The 25,101-nt window shown below is 40.5% G+C and overlaps 2 protein-coding genes across 2 annotated transcripts in view; one reads left to right on the forward strand and one right to left on the reverse strand.

Annotated features, from left to right (window-relative positions):
• The window catches only part of FH (fumarate hydratase), a 215,845-nt gene that overhangs the window by 129,057 nt on the left and 61,687 nt on the right, over window positions 1–25,101 (forward strand). The window lies entirely within an intron of this gene.
• The window catches only part of KMO (kynurenine 3-monooxygenase), a 71,574-nt gene that overhangs the window by 21,756 nt on the left and 24,717 nt on the right, over window positions 1–25,101 (reverse strand). The window contains exons 2-9 of the mRNA XM_055583237.1: window positions 18,958–19,027; window positions 18,564–18,661; window positions 17,278–17,367; window positions 11,143–11,191; window positions 6,593–6,680; window positions 4,557–4,722; window positions 3,118–3,189; window positions 1,044–1,165 (exon numbers count right to left, since the gene is read on the reverse strand). Coding sequence (XP_055439212.1) covers window positions 1,044–1,165; window positions 3,118–3,189; window positions 4,557–4,722; window positions 6,593–6,680; window positions 11,143–11,191; window positions 17,278–17,367; window positions 18,564–18,661; window positions 18,958–19,027 — 755 coding nt within the window. The remainder of the gene's footprint in view (window positions 1–1,043; window positions 1,166–3,117; window positions 3,190–4,556; window positions 4,723–6,592; window positions 6,681–11,142; window positions 11,192–17,277; window positions 17,368–18,563; window positions 18,662–18,957; window positions 19,028–25,101) is intronic.

Consider the following 25,101-nt stretch of genomic DNA (forward strand, 5'->3'; position numbering starts at 1 on the left):
AACTGGCAATTTTAAAAAAGATCTGCTATGACTTGGCATTGGGCTATCCCTTTTACATAATTAACTCATTTAATTTTCAAAATTGCCCTAAAAGTAAGGCATCCTGATGTCTATTTTAGTGATGAAAAATCTGAGACCCAAGGAAGTCAGGGACAAGAGTAGTGTTAAAACCTTGCTCTTTCTGCAGCATTGTGCTGCCTTCATGAAGATGTCACTGGAGGTGGAATGGGAGTTAGGTTCTAGGACAGAGAGACAGGGGAGAGAGGCACTGAGTGAGACCAAATGACAAGGTCCATGTGGTGATGTGAAATGGGCCAGAGGAGCTAAGACTCATAAGCCAGACGGCTGGTACAATTAGCTATCAGTTTGGAAAAACTTTACACATGCCTGGCCCTGTGCTGAATGGTTTATAGGCATTATTCCCTTTACTCCGCACAACAACCCTCTGGGGCAGGTACAACTATCATCAGCATTTTACTGTGAAGGGTATGAGACATAGGTAAGCTTATATAGCTAGCAACTGGTGGACTTGAGGGTGCCATCATATAGATTTGTGTTCCCACCAGCAGGAGGAAGCACAGCCAAGCTCTGTGGCACACTGAGACCTATGGGGCCTGAGCACCTGCACAGGGAATATAAAAGGCCCAGGGACAATGGTGGCTTGTCTTTCCCAGAGATACCGGCCCAGCCTGGGATTTTTTCAGAATTCCTGTTTGCAGCACAAGATCCTCTTGGACTTTTGCTGTAATCTAGGTTTCCCATCCAGGTCACTGCATAATCAGGAAGATCCCCTGAAGGAGGGCATGGCAATTTCTTGCCTGGAAAAACCCTGTGGACAGAGGAGCCTGGCAGGCTATGGTCTATGGGGTCTCAGAGTCGGATATGATGGAAGTGACTTAGCACAGATGCGGGTTTCCCGTCCAGGTCACTGCATTACAGATCATTTTGAACAAAAGCTGAAATAAGGTGCATTAGCCTTTATCTGAATTTTGAATACCTCAAACAAGGAGTCAAAAGGCACAATTGGACATCTTGAAACTTACTTTCCAATTAGAGGGATGGAATCCGGAAAGTATTTCTGGAAGAAGTCCAGCACATCACTACTAGTTAGCAGTTTTTCAAACTCTTCAAAAGGCATGAACAAAGTACACGTGAAAGATTTGTTCTGTGATGAGAAGAGGAACAGTGTGTGAGAGATTGGGGGTCAGGCAATACTGGCCCTAAGACAGATCCCTCAATCTCAAAGTGCTTGCTGTGGCTCAGGGGACTCTGGGAGGAGTGTCCAAGCAGACAGGAAAGGCACCCTCACTTTCTTCCCTCACTTCCCAGGAAAAGCTCAGTCAGGGGTCCCCAGGTACACTCCTGCTTCTTGGTTATTAGGAAACTTTCTATACTGTGAGGAAAGTTATGACCAACCTAGATAGCATATTCAAAAGCAGAGACATTACTTTGCCAACAAAGGTTTGTCTAGTCAAGACTATGGTTTTCCCTGTGGTCATGTATGGATGTGAGAGTTGGACTGTGAAGAAGGCTGAGCGCTGAAGAATTGATGCTTTTGAACTGTGGTGTTGGACAAGACTCTTGAGAGTCCCTTGGACTGCAAGGAGATCCAACCAGTCCATTCTGAAGGAGATCAGCCCTGGGATTTCTTTGGAAGGAATGATTCTAAAGCTGAAACTCCAGTACTTTGGCCACCTCATGCGAAGAGTTGACTCATTGGAAAAGACTCTGATGCTGGGAGGGATTGGGGGCAAGAGGAGAAGGGGAAGACAGAGGATGAGATGGCTGGATGGCATCACTGACTTGCTGGACGTGAGTCTCAGTGAACTCTGGGAATTGGTATTGGACAGGGAGGCCTGGCGTGCTGTGATTCATGGCATCTCAAAGACTCAGACACGACTGAGCGACTGATCTGATCTGATCTGATCTGATAGTGTAAACTCCAGGTATTTTCACCAAGTAAACACTGCACTCCTTATACTATTAATAGGTGCATTGGATTTGAATTCTCCTCTTTTTTTTTTTCTTTACTGTTATTCCATTTAAAACACTATGACATTAGGGCTTTGGACCCCAGGATTCTTGACAAGAGAAAGAAAAAAAAAAGGTAAATAAAAGACCAACCAGAAAAATATAAATAGATATATGTGTCTATATTATAGAGATTGTTGTTGTTTAGTCACTAAGTCATGTCCAACTCTTTAGTGACCCCATGGACCATAGCCCGCCAGGTTCCTCTGTCCATGAGATTTCCCGGGCAAGAATACTGAAGTGGATTGCCATTTCCTTCCCCAGGGGGTCTTCTGGACCTGGGGATTGAATTCACATCCCTTGCACTGCGTTGGATTCTTCATCACTGAGCCACATGGGAATCTCCATATAGAGATAATAATAACTATATATGTATATATTCTGTTCAGTTCAGTCACTCAGTCATGTCTAACTCTTTTCGACCTCATGAACTACAGTACGCCAGGCCTCCCTATCCATCACCAATTCCCAAAGTTCACCCAAACTCACGTCCATTGAGTCGGTGATGCCATCCAACCATCTCATCCTCTGTCGTCCCCTTCTCCTCCTGCCTTCAATCTTTCCCAGCATCAGGGTCTTTTCCAATGAGTCAGCTCTTCGCATCAGGTGGCCAAAGTATTGGAGTTTCAGCTTCAACATCAGTCCTTCCAATAAACACCCAGGACTGATAGCAAAAAAGTCTCTAAGGTCTAATGAAAGAACAGCCATGCTCCTTTTTGATAATGAATATTCAAATGTCCTACAGACCTTAAAGGATGAAAAATACTTCCTAATATATAACTTAAATATCTTTGGCTTTATTTGGGGGCAGTTTCTTCCTGCACTGTCTTGGGAGAGGTGGCAGTCAGGTACCACCACACACAAACCCCCATTAGTCATTTGTATATGTTAAATATCCTTTCCAAAGTAAATAACTTGTATTTCTTCAGGTTTTTCTTCAATATCCCCAAAGTTTCAGATATAATCATTAAACAGACTAGACAATGATGAAGTTGACTACATACATGTATATACTATATAAAAGTAAGTAATGAAAACCATTAATCATATAGGCAAAATGAGAGTTAATAAAAAATTTTACACTACCATGTTAGGAAGTGCAATCATCATAAAGGTATCTCTAGGCCAAATATGTAGATAATTAGGTTCCATGGCAAACTGCAGGGAAAAAATATACATATAATTAGTGTATTAATGCAGCTCATCTGCATTAACAAATAAGGCACACCGACTCTGTTTATGTTATACTTGTACCCACAGCAATTTAGATCACTTTAAGTCCTTCTAAACATAAAGTCTAAGCAAAGACAGTTTGCTTGCTGTGAAACAATAGCTTTAAGATGAACGCCCACTTAATTCCCCAGGTGTTAGAAGTGTTAATCATTCAGTCATGTCCGACTCTTTGCAACCTCATAGACTGTAACCCGCCAGGCTCCTCTGTCCATAGAATTGTCTTGGCAAGGATACTGGAGTGGGTTGACATTTCCTCCTCCAGAGGATCTTCCCCATCCAGGGATCAAACCCGCATCTCTTGCATTGGCAGATTCTTTACCACTGAGTCACCTGGGAAGCCCATAAAAGTGGTATATAATACTGCTATCCAAAACAGCGGAGAGGGCAATGGCACCCAACTCCAGTACTCTTGCTTGGAGGATCCCATGGATGGAGGAGCCTGGTGAGCTGCAGTTCATGGGGTCGCTGGGAGTCGGACACGACTGAGCGACCTCACTTTCACTTTTCACTTTCATGCATTGGAGAAGGAAATGGCAACCCACTCCAGTGTTCTTGCCTGGAGAATCCCAGGGACGGGGGAGCCTGGTGGGCTGCCGTCTATGGGGTCGCACAGAGTCGGACACGACTGAAGTGACTTAGCATCCTAAACAGACTAGACGTTTGAATTTCAACTAGGATAGGTTAAATCAGTACCTTAAAATGTATGTTTTATATGCAAATCAAGTATTTAACTGATGCTGTGTACCTTTTATTACTTATAAGCCAAGATCCTCATTGCTTCTGTTGGTATTTTAATTTTCCTCAACACACAATATACATACTACATATTTGCCTCTGGCCAAATATGGTTTAACATGGACTCCAGGAAATAAAAAACATGCAATGCAAGTCTCTTTGCAACAATTCCCTGTTCACTTTATTTAATAACTTTTTTTATTTAATCATGAGTATAAGAACTCTGGACTGTCAGTACACAAAGTTGATTCCCAACCTGTTTTTTTTTTTTTTAATTTTTTCGCAAGATATAATAGAAAAAAGTAGTTGTAATTCCTTTCCTTTCTTCCCTATTCAAGAAAACATATTGAAAGGTAAGGGAGTGAGAATGATATTATTAAAAGGATACCTCTACATCCAATTTATTATGAGTTATTGAATACATAGTACTTTGGCAAACCTTAAAATGGATCAAGACATGCTGATGAGAACAACTGCACTAGAATACACTTCTCTCTATTATAGGGCAGGGGAGGGGGAGAGTTGTAGGAAGGAGAAAAGAAAGGGAGAGGACTTACATCCCCATTCTTAGGTGGAATATTTAGCTCCATGTACCCATGAGGAATGTATTGTTGACTGTAATCAAAGCGGGGTTTCTTCATGAGGTAAGTTCTAACAGTGGAAAAGGCTCCATCACATCCTACAATGAGGTCACAGGTGACATCTTTGGGAACTTTGTCCTGTCTGAAAAATAAAATAAACCATCAAAAAAAAAAAAAAGTCTAGTGGTGAAAATGATGAAGTACCTCTATTGGGTATAAAAAGTAGTGACTTAATAATGGGGCCACTACTCACTTTTACATATCTGATTTAGAGCTTTGAGTCAATAGCTATAAAATGAAGATAACACTTGTCCCAGTCATGGGGTTTTCTTATGAGAATGAGAGTAACACACAGTCATGCTGCTGCTGCTGCTGCTAAGTCGATTCAGTCATGTCCGACTCTGTGCGACCCCGTAGACAGCAGCTCATCAGGCTCCCCCGTCCCTGGGATTCTCCAGGCAAGAACACTGGAGTGGGTTGCCATTTCCTTCTCCAATGCATGAAAGTGAAAAGTGAAAATGAAGTCGCTCAGTCGTGTCCGACCCTCAGTGACCCCATGGACTGCAGCCCACCGGACTCCTCCGTCCATGGGATTTTCCAGGCAAGAGTACTGGAGTGGGGTGCCATTGCCTTCTCCAACACACAATCATACTGATTATTAAAGACATGCTAGGCCACAGAAGCCTGACTAAGAGCTGAGTTCCCTGCATGAAGGAAGAGAACCTTGAAAAGAAAGAAAAGTCTTTCAAATGGAGAAAGTGTATGAACAACCACAGGGACGTGACCAAGATCTTCTAGAAGCAGCATGTTTGTCTTAGAGGAGATCAGAAGAGGAATTTAAGAAAAGAATACAATTGGAGAGGGAGGAGAAGAGAATTTTGAATGTTAAGACGCAAGGTTTAAATACATTATTCTGGCAGCTGGGAGAAAACAATATATTTCCACTGGGCAGGTGGTGTATGAAGAGTAGTACTTTAAGACAACTTACTTAGGAGTAGAAATGTTGCAGAGGAGCCACAATGCAGAAGGGAGAGGAAATGGAGACAAAGTGACCTTAGTAGCCTACATGTGTGGGGGTGAGATCCCAAGGATTGTGGTGCTCAGGAAGAAGGATGACATAGGCTCTGAGGCAGACCAGAAGTACAAGACACTGGGAAATGTTTTCAGGTCAAATGGGAGAAAATAAGGAAAGGGGTACATCAAGAATGATTTTAATTATTTGGTTAAAAGTACTAGGTAAGTCAGCTTCCCAGGTGACTCGGTAGTAAAGAATCTGCCTGCCAATGCAGGAGACACAGGTTTGATCCCTGGGTGGGGAAGAGCCCCTAGGGAAGGAAACGGCAGCCCACTCCAGTATTCTTGCCTAGAGAATCCCATGGACAGAGGAGCCTGTGGTCTACGGTTCACAGGGTCACAAAGAGTTGGACATGACTGAGCATCTAGACAGCAACAACAATAAACCAGGGAAGTTAGGAGGAGGACAAATAGATGTTTGAAATTTTAGATACATTTGAGATTATGACAAGAAGTACTTGCGAAGGTGCTTAAAGGAAAATTAAGATTGAAATAAGGGTTATTATTACAAATAGAAATGTGAATTTACAAGTAGTTGTTGAACAAACTGTGAATCCAAGATATTTCCCACAAGTGGGATATGAGTCTTGGAACTTGAGAGGAAATGGGCTCAGCCAAGGGGAGGCAGACAAATAGTATTCAGAAAGAGGAGAGGAGAAGCAGAGCAGTGGAGAGTTATCTGTTTCAAGTTAGGAGAGTGTTAGAAGCAGAGTATGGTTACCAGTCTAGAATACTGTTAAGAAGATGAATGAGCGGGAGAATCAGGAAGAATACTGGTGCTAGTGATCAACATAAAGTTACTTGACTGTAGAAACTACTTGAATTACCCTGTTAGTAATCATTTAACTCTTTCAAAAAAAGTCAAGAGCAAAGTTTACAGGCACAGTTCTCCACTTCAACCCTTCACCTGTGAAGTCAAAGGGCTGACCGGTTCTTACCCAAGCACTGTGATCACTCCTTTCTCAGGATTACATTTCACCAGCCTGTGGCCAAAGTGCACTTTTGCATTGGAGTATTTCTCCACAGCTGAAGAAACAGAGAGAGAAAACTAATGGAAATGAAATTCCAATTCTTATTTCACTTAAATTGAATTAATCATTTTCTGAGAATGGTGTGATAGAGATACTTAACAATGTAAACATGAATTAGTTAAAATGTGATTTGACAACTGTTTGGCAAATGTTCTAAGGATAATCTGGTAGTAAAAGAGATAAATAAAAATCAACTGTCTCCATCTCAAAAAAAAAAAAAATCTAACTATGTATATTCTTGCATCACTCTAATTGTTGGCACCCTAGGAAAGAAGCGATCATCACATATTTTAAAGTTGCCCCCAAATTAAGGCTTAATTTGTGATTGGAAATATTCAGTCAAACTTCTTTTTTCATACTATGTCTGACTTTGTATCTCTTTTTAGCAAGTCCTCTAGACTTCTGACTCAGTTTGTTATAAATATAGATCATTGATATATAAATATAGATCTTTTTGTAATCAAACACTCAAATAGTTAGGGGAAAGTGAGTAAGAAGACTGGAAACTTCTTAATAAATAGAATCAAATTATTTTAGTGCTTTTTTGGCCTGCTAAAAAATCTATAGTGAATTTAATTTTCTTAACTATTAGTTTTTCTCATGAGCAGGAGATCTATAATTAGGGGCTATTTATTGTTCTTAAAGCCACAAATCTGAATGTAGATGTTAGAGCTGGTGTAGACCTCAGAGAGAGTTTATTTTAAAAATCTTCATTTCATAAATGAAGTAACTGAGCTTCTGGAGGGAAAAGTGAGATGACTAAGATCACACAAAGTAAAGAATTTAGGAAAAATAAGCCAGAAGTCTGACTTTGAATTCAATATTTCTATCTGTACCCATTTCTCCTTTTCATCTCAGGTTTTGTATTTGTTGTTGTTGTTGTTCTGCTTTGCTTGAGTTTGATTTGGGGTTTGCAGACTTTAAGATTCTTGAACACAGGATTGGAAGCTTTAGAACATTGAAATTCGAGATATGCCAAAGACTTATCTATGTTTAAGAAATCTTTTGACAAATAACTTGGAGAAATCAGACTTTACTCAAACCACTATGGGTATCTTTGACAAACACAATATGTGTTTGTGGAATCAACCTTTTTGTATTTTTTTTTTTTTCAAATTAAATGTAGAGAAATGCAGCTCAAAGAATTTTCCATGGGACACTAGTCCTGTGATAACTGAAAAAACTGTTCTGTGGTCACAGTCGTTACAGAAATGCTTCGTCCGTCTTCGTCCCCAGATACATGTGGCTCTTGAGTGCCTAAAATATGGATGTTCTGAATGGAGATGGGATGCAACCACTGGGTTTTCACAACTTAGTAAAAAAAAAAAAAAAAAAAGAATAAAATGTCTCATGAGTAGCATTCTTACACGGAGAAGGCAATGGCACCCCACTCCAGTTCTCTTGCCTGGAAAATCCCACGGACGGAGGAGCCTGGTGGGCTACAGTCCATGGGGTCGCTAAGAGTCGGACACGACTGAGCGACTTCACTTTCACTTTTCACTTTCATGCATTGGAGAAGGAAATGGCAACCCACTCCAGTGTTCTTGCCTGGAGAATCCCAGGGACAGGGGAGCTTGGTGGGCTGCTGTCTCTGGGGTCGCACAGAGTCGGACACGACTGAAGCGACTTAGCAGTAGCAGCAGCAGCATTCTTACATAGATTATATATTGAAATAATAATATTTTGGATATATTAGGTTAAATATACTATTTAAATTAATTTTGTCAATTTCTTTGTAGGTTTTCTATTGTGATTAATATAAGGTTTTAAATTATGCATATGGCTGGCATTTGTGGTCACATCTTAGACAGCATTGCCCTGGAAAATCCACACTGCAGACTAGTATAATAAAGGCCCTGAAAGTACTGTAAGAAAAGACTTTTAATAGTTATTTATGTATTTATTTGGCGGCACCAGGTCTTCATTGCAGCATGTGGGATCTCTTAGTTGTGGCAGGTGGGATCTAGTTTCCTGACAAGGGATTTAACCTGGGCCCCCTGCATTGGGAGCATGGAGTCTTAGCCACTGGGTCACCAGGGAAGTCCTAGAACTTTTAAAACTAATTTGATGCAGGGTTTGCTTGTGTGTGTGCTAAGTCACTGCAGTTGTGTTCAACTTGTTGGGCCCCAATGTAGCCCACGAGGCTCCTCTGTCCATGGGATTCTCCAGGCAAGAATACTGCAGTGGGTTGCCATGCCCTCCTCCAGGGGATCCTCCTGACCCAGGGATTGAACCCACATTTCTTATGTCTCCTGCATTGACAGATGAGTTCTTTACCTCTAGGGCCACCTGGGAAGTCCAATGCAGGTTTTAAGTTTATCCAATTTACCTGACCACATATCCTTTTTATGTTTGTTTTACTTAACAGTTATTAACATCCCACAGGACAGTAAACCATGAAACAACCCTACATGAAAAGCTGATGCAGGAAAATGATTTAGTTACAGTACTTTCAGAGGGGAGCTGTTCTATCAGAAGGAATGAGCATTTATCTGTGGAACAGGTGGCTCACAATCTGATGCCATGTATAGGAATAAGAGCTGTGTAAAAGAACTTTATATGCCAAACAGTTTAGAAGTCAAGAGGTTCAGCATTCTTTTTATTAACATATTTATGCCATTTATGAAATTTGTATGCTGTGCAGTGTGTACCTAATGAAAAACAGGGGAGCATGCAAGATGGATCTTCCCCATGTTTTAGCTCCTTATATTATCAGTGTTTCATTTATATTACTGGAGGCAGTGACTATAATAGTTAAAAGCATGGACTTTGGAATAGACAGACTCAAGTTCAATCCAGATTCTGCTACTTATTAACAGTGTAAACTGCTGCACTGTGGCCCTCTCTAAGCTTCCTTTATCATGTACAAAACTGAGGTAAACATAATTCTTACTTCACAGAGTTGTTTGGAGGGTTATACAAATGGATGCAATATAAAGCAGTTATTAACATAGTGCTTAACACATCAGAGATATTTTCTATTATTTTTGAAAGCTGTCTTGTAGTTTCTTTTCTTAAGATCAGCATGAATATATAAAGCAACCTAGCCATGTATCTACTCATCCAAAAGTCAGTCTTACAAGTAAAGAAATGGAATTGAGATGAATACTAAACCCTATTTCTGAGCCCTTGTGAATCAACTAGAGTGACCTTCCCCTTCACTCCTCCTCCCAGTTCAGTTCAGTTCAATTCAACAGATACGTTACAAACTCACCCTGGGTAGGGGACTGTGGAGAAACACAGATAAATAACTGGAACCTCTGCTCTCCAAAAGTCAGAGGTTGCTGGAATGCGTTGAGAGGGATTGATTGATTTAAAAGATAGTGGAACTACTAACGGCAACCCACTCCAGTACTCTTGCCTGGAAAATCCCATGGACGGAGGAGCCTGGTAGGCTGTAGTCCATGGGGTCGCTAAGAGTCGGACACGACTGAGTGACTTCACTTTCACTTTTCACTTTCATGCATTGGAGAAGGAAATGGCAACCCACTCCAGTGTTCTTGCCTGGAGAATCCCAGGGATGGCAGAGCCTGGTGGGCTTCCATCTATGGGGTCGCACAGAGTCGGACACGACTGAAACGACTTAGCAGCAGCAACAGCAGAACTACTAATGGCATGCTTTGAATAGAATGAATTTGTTTAGTACAAAAGCTAAAGAAGAAAAAAATATGATCAAGGGTTACATGGAATGTGATTGGATTGATTATCCAGGATACAAATATAATATGCAGTCCAGGGGCTTTTCAATTAATGGATAGGTCTAGGTCTTTTTAGTTATGCACATGAGAATCTTCAGGCTTATGTACGCCTTCCTCTTTATCAACTTCCTATACCCTGCATCTAATTTTGTCTCCTACAGATATCTTGAATCTGTATCTTCTCTCAACTGGAGGGCTATAGCTTTAGTCCAGACTCTTGTTTTTGCACACAGCAATTTTCATAATACTTAAAAAAACTTCAGCCCTCTATCAGCCTTCACACTATTGCTTTTCATATTTCTGATAAAAAAATCTGCTTGTGTCTCTTTGAAAATTGTTATATACATATATCTGTTTTCCCACTAGATTGTGAGTTCTTCACTGAGGCACTCATTCAACCCAGTGCCTAGAAGACAATAGGAATTCAATACATGCTGAACAAACAATTTTTATTTAGACCACCACTCCAGTGTTGTTGCCTGGAGAATCCCAGGGACGGGGGAGCCTGGTGGGCTGCCGTCTATGGGGTCACACAGAGTCGGACACGACTGAAGTGACTTAACAGCAGCAGCAAGATGAAAAAGAGATGCTGGAAGATGTACCACCAGTATTTTTAAAGAAACACTTTGTATTGTACATAGTCTTGCTCTTAATAACGTCTACGATGGAATGGTAAATGAGTTTCAATTAATCATATGACAAGATTAGTCTCATGCGCTTTGCTGAAAATGAGGGCTGTGAATAAAGCACTGGACTTACCCGTCAGTAGATCCTTGTTTAGATTTTCTCTGCTTATAGAAAGAATATACTGCAAGAAAAATATAGTAGATACTGTTTGTTTCTGGAGAATGGGCAAATATGCTTCTATGTTATTCACTTAGCAATAGAAAATACTAATTATTTATCAGAAGGTTGCAAGCTCAGCTTTACAACCATTTAACTAAGTAGCCTTTTTTTCTATAAACACTTTAATCAAATACATGCAATACAAGGTTCAGGTTTAAACATAGGCTTTTTCAAAGTTTGATACTATATAAAAACAAATCTTTTTTTGGTACCTAAAATATTATTTCATTAAGATAGTTTTGTTTTAACTATCAAACATAAATCTTAAATATTCATCTTAGGTCTCCAAATCAAGGTGTGTAAAAAAACTTCAGAAATGACAGCATTACTAGAATAAATGTACCGTTTCCCAAAGAAACTACTTTGAAATTTTCATTTCAATTTGAAAGCCTGTGTGAATGTGTGGTGTGGTTGTGGCAGGGTGAGGGATTTTAGGAATAGGTAGACCCCAGTACATGGGACATGTACTGGCTGTTTCTGACTTCACAGGGCCGATTGTTCCATGAGACCCAGTCAAACAGTGCATAGGGCCTATGATACTTTTAGGGGTTCATGAAAATAATTTTAGTTTATTTCAAAATCATAAGAAAAAATAAATATAAGAATATGAATATATATTAATTCTTTAAAAGATAAGAATAAATCCAGTCTGGATTATATTAAAGCTTAATGTAATCTTTATATCAATGTGCTCATATAGTCTAATTTTTAATATTTATTGATTTATAGGGTCCCACAAAGCAAAAGTGTCTATCTGCTTGCCTGGCGGCTCACAGGTTAAAGCATCTGCCTGCAATGTAGGAGACCCAAGTTCAATCCCTGGGTTGGGAAGATCCCCTGGAGAAGGAAATGGCAACCCACTCCAGTATTCTTGCCTGGAGAACCCCATGGACAGAGAAGCCTGCTGGGCTACAGTCCATGGGGTCCCAAAGAGTCTGACACAACTGAGCGACTTCACTTACTCTTTACTCACTTAGGGCTCATGAAAGTCATAATGCAGTCTTGCAATTCAGGACAAGTCCATTGCTTTAAAAATTTAAAGCACATAAATTACAGAACATTACAACATTTAACACAAATATGGTCTTTTATTCATCTTGATCCCATTCAAATATAGGCATATAAAATTAACAGCTAAATCTATACTTGGTATAAAAATAACTTGGTCATGCTAAAGTGGCAATAGTAGACTGAGAAGGAGCTTCCTGTGTCTTTGTCATAAATTAAAATTAACAGGAACTTCGTAATTCTCTGCCGTATGGTTCTGTTTTCCAGTCTTCTACATTATTAATGTTTGCATTTCAACAGAACCCACACTTGTTATACTTCTAAGTATACTAGGAAACATTCAAATTATGAAGTCTTATTAACATAAGGAAAATATTCTTTCCTTGCCAGTTGATTCCTATCAGGCTTAGTTGGGAAAAGGCAATGGCACCCCACTCCAGTACTCTTGCCTGGAGAATCCCATGGATGGAGGAGCCTGGTAGGCTGCAGTCCATGGGGTCGTGAAGAGTTGGACACGACTGAGCGACTTCACTTTCACTTTTCACTTTCATGCATTGGAGAAGGAAATGGCAACCCACTCCAGTGTTCTTGCCTGGAGAATCCCAGGGACGGGGGAGCCTGGTGGGCTGCCATCTATGGAGTCGCACAGAGCTGGACATGACTGAAATGACTTAGCAGCAGGCTTAGTTGAGATAAACTGGGGACTGATCATCTGGGAACCGATAGACATTGGTTGGTCCTGCAGAAGACCAGGGAGAGTCCTGGTCTAATCTGCTCCATATCTTTGGGCAGTTTCCTATTATAATCATAACTTAGAGTCACTAACATCAAGCTGCACTTCTCCAATACATATTCTAAAAGGCTTACCTTGTGAAGAAAAAGTAAGAACAAGAACAAACAAGTAAAGAGCTGTGAAGTGACTCTTGTAACCAAAAAACCCACTAAGAAAACCTAAAGGAAATAGGATAATCTTCTTTGGAGATTTGTAAGACAATAGCTGCAGTGCTGACTTTTTCAAATATGCTAGGAAAAAGTGTTTACATAGCCTTCAAGTGAGAATGTTTTCTAGTAAGGAGGTGTCATTTTTTTTTATTTTGGGTACAGGAGTTTAGGAATAGGAATTGGGGGAACTCTGGCCTGCTCTGTATATTAGAGAATATTTTGATATTTGGCAATTGGGGAAGGAAATGAGAGGAATCAGCAAGACAGTCATAGCAAAGGAGAAAGGGCAGAAAAAATAACAGCTAGGGGAAGAAGGCTCAGAGAAGGGGGTATAGAAAAGATTTCAGAAGTCAAATTGTATACACTAGGAACTTCTGAATTGTTTGCTGGGCAATGGCACCCCACTCCAGTGCTCTTGCCTGGAAAATCCCATGGATGGAGGAGCCTGGTGGGCCACAGTCCATGGGGTCACTAGGAGTCAGACACGACTGAGCGACTTCACTTTCAATTTCACTTTCATGCATTGGAGAAGGAAATGGTAACCCACTCCAATGTTCTTGCCTGGAGAATCCCAGAGATGGGGGAGCCTGGTGGGCTGCCGTCTATGGGGTCCCACAGAGTCAGACATGACTGAAGTGACTTAGCAGCAGCACATGGGCCTTCCATGACCCCCGAGTTCAGTTCAGTCACTCAGTCATGTCCAACTCTTTGCAACCCCATGACTCCCCCCGGTCTTCGGTATATTCATGTATTTTTTTTCCTCAAACATAATTTATTTAGCACTGTGCAAATTACTATGAGCTTTACATACTGTAATGAGTCATGGATTATTTTTAGCTGTTTGCCAGAGACCTGACCACAGCTGCTTATATAAACTACACTTTTTTTTTTCCTACTTAAAAAAACCTCTAGAGGTATCTCAGGGACATCCACAAATTCATCAGTGTCCTCCTCCTTTCTACTCCACCATCTTTGGCATGTAGCTTCCTTCTGTAAAGTTACCTCGTGGTCAAATATGGCTGCTTCTGCCCTTGCAATCTTGTTTGTGTTCTAGGAGGAAGGCTATTAATATGCATTTTGCATGTGGAAATGGGTAAAAATCATGACTTTCATGTATGGTCATCATGGTACATAACCAAAGCTAGAGGAGAAGGAGTGGACACCAAGAGGCAGCAGAGGCCAATGCATACACTCCCTGGATATTGGAAGAAATCTTGGGGTGATGGAGATGACTTTGCACTTCCAAAGGTTATGGAATTGACCAATTCAAAGCAAATTTATACAGTTCTTAAAAGATAAGGAGGGCCCATTTTCAACTCCAGTATAAAACTAATGATGCAAACCTATAAATTTAGCATTAACTCTGTTCTTAAGAATTGAGGAATGGCAGGATTGATGTAGAAGGATCATTTCCTTCTTCTGTATTAAAGGCCTTGAAATGAGAACTTGCACCAACACTTTCACCTTGCTGGGGAGTCACTGGTGATGAAACTGTTTCTCCCTCACCCTTCTCTCATTCTCACTTGGAGAAGGAAGTCAGTTTTAGTCTTAGGTCCAAGTCATTCTTCTCATCCACTTTCCCTGCTATTTTGAACCATATTTTCCTCCTTGATCTATTCATACTATATTGGTCCAACCTCCAGGGAAGAGATGGATCAATGAATTGAATTTCCTCAACACAATCGGTATTAATCCAAAAGAAAGATGGAATGACTCTTATGCCTATTATGGGAAGAATATCATTTTAGAAAAAAGAAACAGTGTAACTAAGCAGCACTTCCAGCACTCCTCTGAGGGCCTCCTACACCATGCTCACTGGCTGTTGTCTGTAAGGAGATTTGTCCAGTTTCTCCCTTACTGTTGACCTCCCATAGTCATGCAGCCTGTTTCTTTATCTGTAAAGCAAGGTGGTTGGAGTCCATGCATCTAAAGCTGCTGACCGCTGTGAGATTCTGTTATCTGAAAGGGCATTTGCAAGCTTTCTCATCCGATACACACCTGACACTTAAAAATTTATTGTTTACAAATTTGGTCTCACCCAATTCTCCCCATAGAAAAACTGTCATTTGATTGGAATGATGCTAGTTTGTTGCCAATTGAAGATCTAAACAAACTATCTGTTTCAAGCCTTACTTTTTCTTCTCTGAAAGTGAAAGATTTCCTCCCTCTCTAAATGTAAGAGCGGAGTGCTCTTACCATCGCTTGGCTGAGTTCTTTTCATAGTGAACATAGAGAACTTTTCATAGGACTACTACCTGTTGTCCCCAGGTTGCAAGTTCTTCAGCAACTCGCCCACAGGAAGACAATTATTGTTTATAGAAAAGGTACATTTAGTTAGTGTAGTCTGTTCTTGACTTGCATGTGTAAATCATGTCATGTCCAACTCTTTGAGACATCAACGACTGTAGCCCACCAGGTTCCTCTGTTAATGGGATTCTCTAGGCAAGAATACTGGAGTGGGTTGAGTGCGATCCTCTAGGGGATCTTCCTTTCCCAAAGAAGGGCAATGCCAAAGAATGCTCAAACTACCACACAATTGCACTCATCTCACATGCTAGTAAAGTAATGCTCAAAATTCTCCAAGCCAGGCTTCAGCAATGCGTGAACCGTGAACTTCCAGATTTTCAAGCTGGTTTTAGAAAAGGCAGAGGAACCAGAGATCAAATTGCCAACATCCGCTGGATCATGGAAAAAGCAAGAGAGTTCCAGAAAAACATCTATTTCTGCTTTATTGACTATGCCAAAGCCTTTGACTGTGTGGATCACAATAAACTGTGGAAAATTCTGAAAGAGATGGGAATACCAGACCACCTGACCCGCCTCTTGAGAAACCTATATGCAGGTCAGGAAGCAACAGTTAGAACTGGACATGGAACAACAGACTGGAAATAGGAAAAGGAGTACATCAAGGCTGTATATTGTCACCCTGCTTATTTAACTTATATGCAGAGTACATTGTGAGAAACACTAGGCTGGAAGAAGCACAAGCTGGAATCAAGATTGCTGGGAGAAATATCAATAATCTCAGATATGCAGATGATGCCATCATTATGGCAGAAAGTGAAGAGCTAAAAAGCCTCTTGATGAAAGTGAAAGAGGAGAGTGAAAAAGTTGACTTAAAGCTCAACACTCAGAAAACGAAGATCATGGCACCTGGTCCCATCACTTCATGGGAAATAGATGGGGAAACAGTGAAAACAGTGGCTGACTTTATTTTTTTGGGCTCCAAAATCACTGCAGATGGTGACTGCAGCCATGAAATTAAAAGACGCTTACTCCTTGGAAGGAAAGTTATGACCAACCTAGATAGCATATTAAAAAACAGAGACATTACTTTGTCAACAAAGGTCCGTCTAGTCAAGGCTATGGTTTTTCCAGTAGTCATGTATGGATGTGAGAGTTGGACTGTGAAGAAAGCTGAGCACCAAAGAATTGATGCCTTTGAACTGTGGTGTTGGAGAAGACTCTTAAGAGTCCCTTGGACTGCAAGGAGATCCAACCAGTCCATCTTAAAGGAGATCAATTCTGGGTGTTCACTGGAAGGGCTGATGTTGAAGCTGAAACTCCAATACTTTGGCCACCTGATGCAAAGAACTGACTCCTTTGAAAAGACCCTGATGCTGGGAAAGATTGAGGGCAGGAGGAGAAGGGGACGACAGAGGATGAAATGGTTGGATTGTATCACGGACTCAATGGACATGAGTTTGGGTACACTCCAGGAGTTGGTGATGGACAGGGAGACCTGGCATGCTGTGGTTCACTGGGTCACAAAGAGTCGGACATGACTGAGCAACTGAACTGATCTAAACTGAGGGGATCTTCCTGACTTAGGAATTGAACCTGCATCTCCTGAGGCTCCTACATTGCAGGTGGATTCTTTACTGCTGAACCATGGGGGAAGTCCATTGAATGCTTATTAGGGACTAGGCTGTTTCTAAGCATCTCCTATGAATTAACTAGTATATATTTTTGAATTCTAAACAAGCAAACAATGTCAAAACAGGGCTAGAAAGACAGGGTCAGCAAGCAAGTAGCTGGTTCAAGATATTAGACTTAGCTATTACCATTTTACAAAAAGGTATATCCAGGTAAACCTACCTGTGACTTTGTCCCATAGGGGATAGCAGACTTTTTTCCTGAAAGAGAGTGAATCATTCTTGCTCTCATGGGGATACCATGGGATACAACCTGAAATAAAATCAAGATGTCTATTTCAATTTCCATAATGTGGCATCACGTCAATAAAATAGATATTGACTTTAAAGTGTGATTATTCAAACATTTTCCAAAAATCAAAAATAATGTAAAAGACCATGGGAACACAGTATGATAGAAATTTAATAAAAACTATGCTCCTATAAATTTTAGTTTTTAGGGTTTTTTTTAACTTTAGATTTTAGAATAGACTTTAAAGTTTATCTGGACCTAAATCAAATATTACAAATGAGGAAACGGTTCACTGTCAGAGATTAAGTTCTTTTTTTATGATTACAAAAGAATAAAGAATGAGGAGTAAATCACAGGATTCCTGAAATGCAATGCAAAGTGTTTTCCTACACACGCCTAAGAAAAATGTGGAAATGCAAATAGCACTTACGAGAACTTATCATTTCAAGGACACGCTCTCACAAAAATACTGTCAATAAAAATATACTATTTCTCTTTACATTTCCAAGATACATGATAGCAAGAAATTTGACAATCTTGAGTCTGTCTATATGAGGAAAATCTGTAACAGGCCCACAATCTTTATCCAAACACTGAGAGTTCATTGGTTTCAGAATTCAGAACTTTTCAAAGGTTAGATAGGTAATGAGTGCATATGTGGATAGTTTATGACACGCAGACTAGTCTAGGGCACCACCCCATAACATAATATTTCTTTAGTAAAACATATTTTTAGAGGCTTAAAAAGTCTGCATCAGGTCAAGTTTGCTGCTGAATGGGTGATGAAAAAGCTTTCTAGTCCCAGAGCTTTTTGGAGTACAGAATTGTGATAAGAGATTAAGGACCTACATAGTCAAAAGAATGGATGTAGCCTGCCTCCTCTCACCCCAGAGGCCACCCCAGGTCACACACAAATAAAAGGCAAAGATTAACCATATTGTTGATGGCCCAGTGTCAGAAGTGATAGTCAGGTTTCCACCTGATACAGCTTCCACTGCCCTAAAATGTGCTCTGCCCCCTCCCCAATCATGTGCCTCAAGTGTGAAATGTCCACCCTGTTGTGAATTTAGAAGTTTGAAAACCTTTGTAAAACAAGTTCTCATGCAGCGATTTTTGTGGCATTGAGTGCTGCTTTGAAGTAAGAGAAATCAAGACCATGCAATTGTTGAAAAACAACAGGTGTTATCTTCTGTAAGGAAAATGCATTCACAAGGTACCTGATCTTCCAGGCCAATGGCTTTCAAGGCTTGTCGTCCTCTATAAGAAAGGGCCAAATTAATGCTTCTTCCACGTGCAGATTTAGTCACTCGGATATCTAAGACATTGGAAGTAGATAGACCTCATGTTACACACAATTCTTATATCCTAAGACAGGGTGAGCATATACACCTCAAAAATGGGTGCCATCTGGACCAAATTAAAAGACTTTGTTAACTCTTTTAAAGAAAACACAGATAGTAATGAATTTTCATTAAATTAAATTTAGATAGTTGAGGGTTTTAATGAAGTCTAACAGTTTACCTTAAAAATTTATTTTTTCTTTTTAAAATATAAAGGAGTAAGAAGTCAAAGAATCAGAACCACATCTCACATTGTTCAGTATTGTCTCACCTTCTCTAGCTTCATATATGTCAACTTGGAAATTCCTCTTGGCAAGGAAGCATGCATTTAATGATCCAACCTAGGAAATCAAAGCAAATTTTTTTCATATTTTTATCTGATTTCACAAATATAGGGAATTTTTGCTGGCTAAGTGTTGAAGCTGAAACTCCAGTACTTTGGCCACCTGATGCGAAGAGTTGACTCATTTGAAAAGACCCTGATGCTGGGAAAGATTGAAGGCAGGAGGAGAAGGGGACGACAGATGATGAGATGGTTGGATGGCATCACCGACTCAATGGACATGAGTTTGGGTAAACTCCAGGAGTTGGTGATGGACAGGGAGGCCTGGCGTGCTGTGGTTCAAGGGGTCGCAAAGAGTTGGACACGATTGAGTGACTGAACTGAACTGAAGTACAACATCACGTGTGGCTATAGCCTTAGTCATCATATTGATTAACCTAGTCACTAGTAGAAAATGCCATTTGCAAGAATAATAGGATTAACTGAAGATTGAACTATATAGTTTTCAAGGAAGATTTAGGTTTTTTCGTCTTTTTTAACTTTCATATCACGAGCTATAACTTTCATACAGAATGACCTCAAACCATAAGTATGGTTTACAGAATAATTAGAAAAAACAAACACCATTTACTGACTCTGATCAAAAAAGTAGAACATTGCCAATCTCCTATAGCTCCCCCAACTTCCCCCTAGTTACAATCCTCAAACTTTCTCCTAGAGGTAAACATTCTGACTTCTGTGATAACCAAACTTGGCTTCTTTATAGTTTTTCCACTTAGGTGTACATCCCTAGGCAACATAATTTAATTTGCGTGCTTTTGATACTTGTGTATTTTTTTTGCATCTGCTTCTTTAACTCACTTGGAGAAGGAAATGGCAACCCACTCTGGTATTCTTGCCTAGAGAATCCTGTGGACCGAGGAGCCTGGTGGGCTGCTGTCTATGGGGTCACACAGAGTCAGATACGACTGAAGTGACTTAGCAGCAGCAGCAGCTTTAACTCACTAGTATGCTGGTGAGATCATCCATATGATCCCACATAAACTCCAGGCCATCCTTTCATTACTGGTTGATTCTTTTTTTTTCTCTGATTCTTCATTGTATGAAATCTCACAGACTACTGCAGATAGTGACTGCAGCTATGAAATTAAAAGATGCTTGTTCCTTGGGAGAAAAGCTATGACCAACCTAGACAGCAGAGACATTACTTTGCCAACAAAGGTCTGTCTAGTCAAAGCTATGGTTTTTCCAGTAGTCATGTATGGATGTGAGAGTTTGACCATAAAGAAAGCTGAGCTCCAAAGAATTGATGCTTTTGAACTGTGGAGAAGACTCTTGAGAGTCCCTTGTATTGCAAGGAGATCCAACCAGTCCATCCTAAAGGAAATCAGTCCTGAATATTCATTAGAAGAACGGATGCTGAAACTGAAACTCCAATACTTTGGCCATCTGATGCGAAGAACTGACTCATTGGGAAAGACCCTGATGCTGGGAAAGATTGAAGGCAGGAGAAGAAGGGGACAACAGAGGATGAGATGGTTGGATGGCATCACTGACTCAATGGACATGAGTTTGAGCAAGCTCCTGAGTTGGTGATGGACAGGGAGGTCTGTGTGCTACAGTCCATGGGATCGAAAATAGTTGGACATGACTGAACTCAACTGAACTGATTTAACCATTTTACTGTTGAAGGACATTTGAGTTGTTTCTGGCCTGACAATATTATTTTTCCAGTTTTATTGAGATATAATTGATATATTGATTATACAAGTTTAGAGATATACAGAATAAGGGTTTGATGTATGTGAATATTATAAAAAGATGGCCTGAGAATATTAAGAAGCTGTAAAGAACATTTCCATACATGTATCCTGGTACACGTGTGCATGATTTTTCTTTAGAGTTTTATTCACAGAAGTGGAATCTCTGGTCAAAGGTTTATGTATCTTCAACTTTATTATGCCAAACTGTTTTCCAAAATTTTGTACTAATGTGTTTTCCCACCAGCAGCCTCTGAGAGCTTATATTTGCCAGATGTTCAGGCCAGGTTTAGAAAAGGCAGAGGAACCATAGATCAAATTGCCAACATTTGCTGGATCATAGAGAAAGCAAGGGAATTTCAGAAAAACATCTACCTCTGTTTCATTGGATACACTAAAGCCTTTTGACTGTGTGGATAATAACCGGAAAAATCTTAAAGCAATGGAACTACCCTACCTATCTTACCTGTAAGGGTCAAGAAGCAACAGAACCCTGTATGGAACAACTGACTGATTCAGGATTGAAATAGGAGTATGACAAGGCTATTTATTGTCACCCTGCTTATTTAACTTATATGCAGAGCACATCATGTGAAATGCTAGGCTGGAGGAGTTACAAGCTGGAATCAAGATTGCCAGTAGAAATATCAATAACCTCACATGTGCAGATGATACCACTCTAATGCCAGAAAGCAAAGAGGAACTAAAGAGCCTGGTGATGAGGGTGAAGGAGGAGAGTGAAAAAGCTGGCTTAAAACTCAATATTTAAAAAACAAAAAAACTAAGATCATGGCATCTGGCCCCATCACTTCGTGGCAAATAGAAGGGGAAAATGTGGAAGAAGTGACAGATTTCCTCTTCCTTGGCTCTAAAATCACTGCGGATGGTGACTGCAGCCATGAAATTAGAAGATGATTGCTTCTTGGCAGGAAAAGCTATGACAAACCTAGACAGTATGTGAAAAAGGAAAGACATCACTTTGCTGATAAAGGTCCATATAGTCAAGACTATGGTCTTTCTAGTAGTCATGTACGGATGTGAGAGCTGGACAATAAAGAAGGCAGAGTACCAAAGAATTGATGTTTTCAAACTGTGGTGCTGGAGAAGACTTTTGAGATACCCTTGAACTGCAAGGAAATGAAACCAGTCAATCCTAAAGGAAATCAACCCTGCATTTTCATTGGAAGGACTGATGCTGATGCTGAAGCTGAAGCTCCAATACTTTGGCCACCTGATTCAAACAGCTGACTCATTGGAAAAGACCCTGATGCTAGGAAAGATTGAAGCAGAAGGAAAACAGGGTGACAGAGGATGAGATGGTTGGATGGCATCACTGATTCAATGGACATGAACTTGGGCAAACTCTGGGAGATGGTGATGGACAGGGAAGACTGGTGTGCTACAGTCGATGGGGCCCAAAGAGTTGAACATGACTTGGTGACTGAACAGCAACAACGTGTTCTCAAACTATCAAATATCGTGTTGGTTGGGTAAGATGAGGAGAAGTGTGGTTTTAATTTACATAAATAAATAGACTTATTTCTAAAGCGATTGAACATTTTTTCATGTGTTGATTCCCTATTTGGATCTTCTCTTTTGTAAAGTGTCTGTCTGGCCCATATTCTACTGGGTTGTCTGTGTTTTTCTATTGATCCTTAAAGGTATACAGAGATCTGAATACAGGGTCTGTCATTTTTAAATGTTGCAAATAACTTCTTCCATTCTGTGGCTTGTTTTTTACATTCTATAGTATCTTTAATGATGCTGCTGCTGCTAAGTCACTTCAGTCATGTCCGACTCTGTGCGACCCCATAGACAGCAGCCCACCAGGCTCCCCCGTCCCTGGGATTCTCCAGGCAAGAACACTGGAGTGGGTTGTCATTTCCTTCTCCAATGCGTGAAAGTGAAGTCGCTCAGTCATGTCTGACTCTTAGCGACCCCATGGACTGCAGCCTACTAGGCTCCTCCATCCATGGGATTTTCCAGGCAAGAGTACTGGAGTGGGGTGCCATTGCCTTCTCCTCTTTAATGATGAGAATCTCTTTATTTTCGTGTAGTAACATTTATCGGAGAAGGCATTGGCAACCCACTCCAGTACTCCTGCCTGGAAAATCCCATGGCTGGAGGAGCCTGGAGGGCTACAGGCCATGGGGTCGCTAAGAGTCGGACACGACTGAGCGACTTCACTTTCACTTTTCACTTTCATGCATTGGAGAAGGAAACAGCAACCCATTCCAGTGTTCTTGCCTGGAGAATCCCAGGGACAGGGGAGCCTGATAGGTTGCCGTCTATCGGGTTGCAGAGTCGGACACGACTGAAATGACTTAGCAGCAGCAGCAGTAACATTTATCAATCTTTTATACTACTGCTAACACATTTGGTATACTGCTTAAGAAATCTTTCCCTACTTTTGAGATTATGAAGACTTTTTTGTTTATTGTCTTCTTGAAGCTTTAGTGTGTTGCTCTCCTAAATAGCTTTATACAGATTTCAGTGATTTGTTTATCACTACTGAGCAACTTGAATTTGATAACACCATCTATATTTAATTATCACGAATTTTCAGCAGCATTCAATACTGCTAACTAACCTTTCTTCTTGAAACACTAAACTTCCTTCATTTTCTATTGGTTTTTTTTATGCATCTCTAGCCATTTCCTCTTTTTCTCTTTCACCCATGCAAAGAAGGACAATCAAATGTTGGGGTTTCTTTTTTTTTTAATTGGTGGAAAATTATTTTACAATTTTGTGTTGGTTTCTGCTGTACAGCAACTCGAATCAGTCAAATGGTTCCAAATAGGAAAAGGAGTTTGTCAAGGCTGTATATTGTCACCCTGTTTATTTAACTTATATGCAGAGTACATCATGAGAAACGCTGGACTGGAAGAAACACAAACTGAAATCAAGATTGCCGGGAGAAATATCAATAACCTCAGATATGCAGATGACACCACCCTTATGGCAGAAAGTGAAGAGGAACTAAAAAGCCTCTTGATGAAAGTGAAAGTGGAGAGTGAACAAGTTGGCTTAAAGCTCAACATTCAGAAAACGAAGATCATGGCATCCAGTCCCACCACTTCATGGGAAATAGATGGGGAAACAGGGGAAACAGTGTCAGACTTTATTTTTCTGGGCTCCAAAATCACTGCAGATGGTGACTGCAGCCATGAAATTAAAAGACACTTACTCCTTGGAAGGAAAGTTATGACCAACCTAGATAGCATATTCAAAAGCAGAGACATTACTTTGCCAAAAAAGGTCCGTCTAGTCAAGGCTATGGTTTTTCCTGTGGTCATGTATGGCTGTGAGAGTTGGACTGTGAAGAAGGCTGAGCACCGAAGAACTGATGCTTTTGAACTGTGATGTTGGAGAAGACTCTTGAGAGTCCTTTGGACTGCCAGGAGATTCAACCAGTCCATTCTGAAGGAGATCAGCCCTGGGATTTCTTTGGAAGGAATGATGCTAAAGCTGAAACTCCAGTACTTTGGCCACCTCATGGGAAGAGCTGACTCATTGGAAAAGACTCTGATGCTGGGAGGGATTGGGGGCAGGAGGAGAAGGGGATGACCGAGGATGAGATGGCTGGATGGCATCGTTGACTCGATGGACGTGAGTCTGAGTGAACTCCGGGAGTTGGTGATGGACAGGGAGGCCTGGCCTGCTGCGGTTCATAGGGTCTCAAAGAGTCGGACACGACTGAGCAACTGATCTGATCTGATCTGATCTACACACACATATATATAAATACATGTATGTATGTGTGTATGTATATATATCCCTTCCCTCCCCTCCCACTATCCCCCCTCTCCATGTCATCACAGAGCACCAGGCTGGGCTTCCCATGCTATTTAGCAACTCCCCACTAACTATTTTGCATATGATAGTGTTTATATGTCAATGCTACTTTCTCAATTCATCCCACCCTCACCTTCCTCTGCTATGTCCACGGGTCCATTCTCTGATAGGTTCATCAGTACCATCTTTCTAGATTGCATATATATTTGTTAATATACAGTACTTGTTTTTCTCTTTCTGGCATTTCACTCTGTATAAGAGACTCTAGTTTCATCCACCTCACTACAACAGACTCAAATTCATTTCTTTTTATGGCTGAGTAATATTCCATTGTATATATGTACCACATCTGTCAATGGACGTCTAGGTTGCTTCCATGTGCTGGATATTATAAATATTGCTGCAATGAACATTGGGGTACATATGTCTTTTAGAATTGTGGTTTTCTCAGGGTATGTGCCCAGCAGTGGGATTGCTGGGTTATATGGTAAATTTATTCCTAGTTTTTTAAGGAACCTCAATACTTTTTTCCATAATGGCTGTATCAGTTTTTCACGCCCACCAAAGTGTTGGGATT

The sequence above is a fragment of the Bubalus kerabau genome, chromosome 5 (assembly GCF_029407905.1).
Source record: "Bubalus kerabau isolate K-KA32 ecotype Philippines breed swamp buffalo chromosome 5, PCC_UOA_SB_1v2, whole genome shotgun sequence".
Taxonomy (NCBI): domain Eukaryota; kingdom Metazoa; phylum Chordata; class Mammalia; order Artiodactyla; family Bovidae; genus Bubalus; species Bubalus kerabau.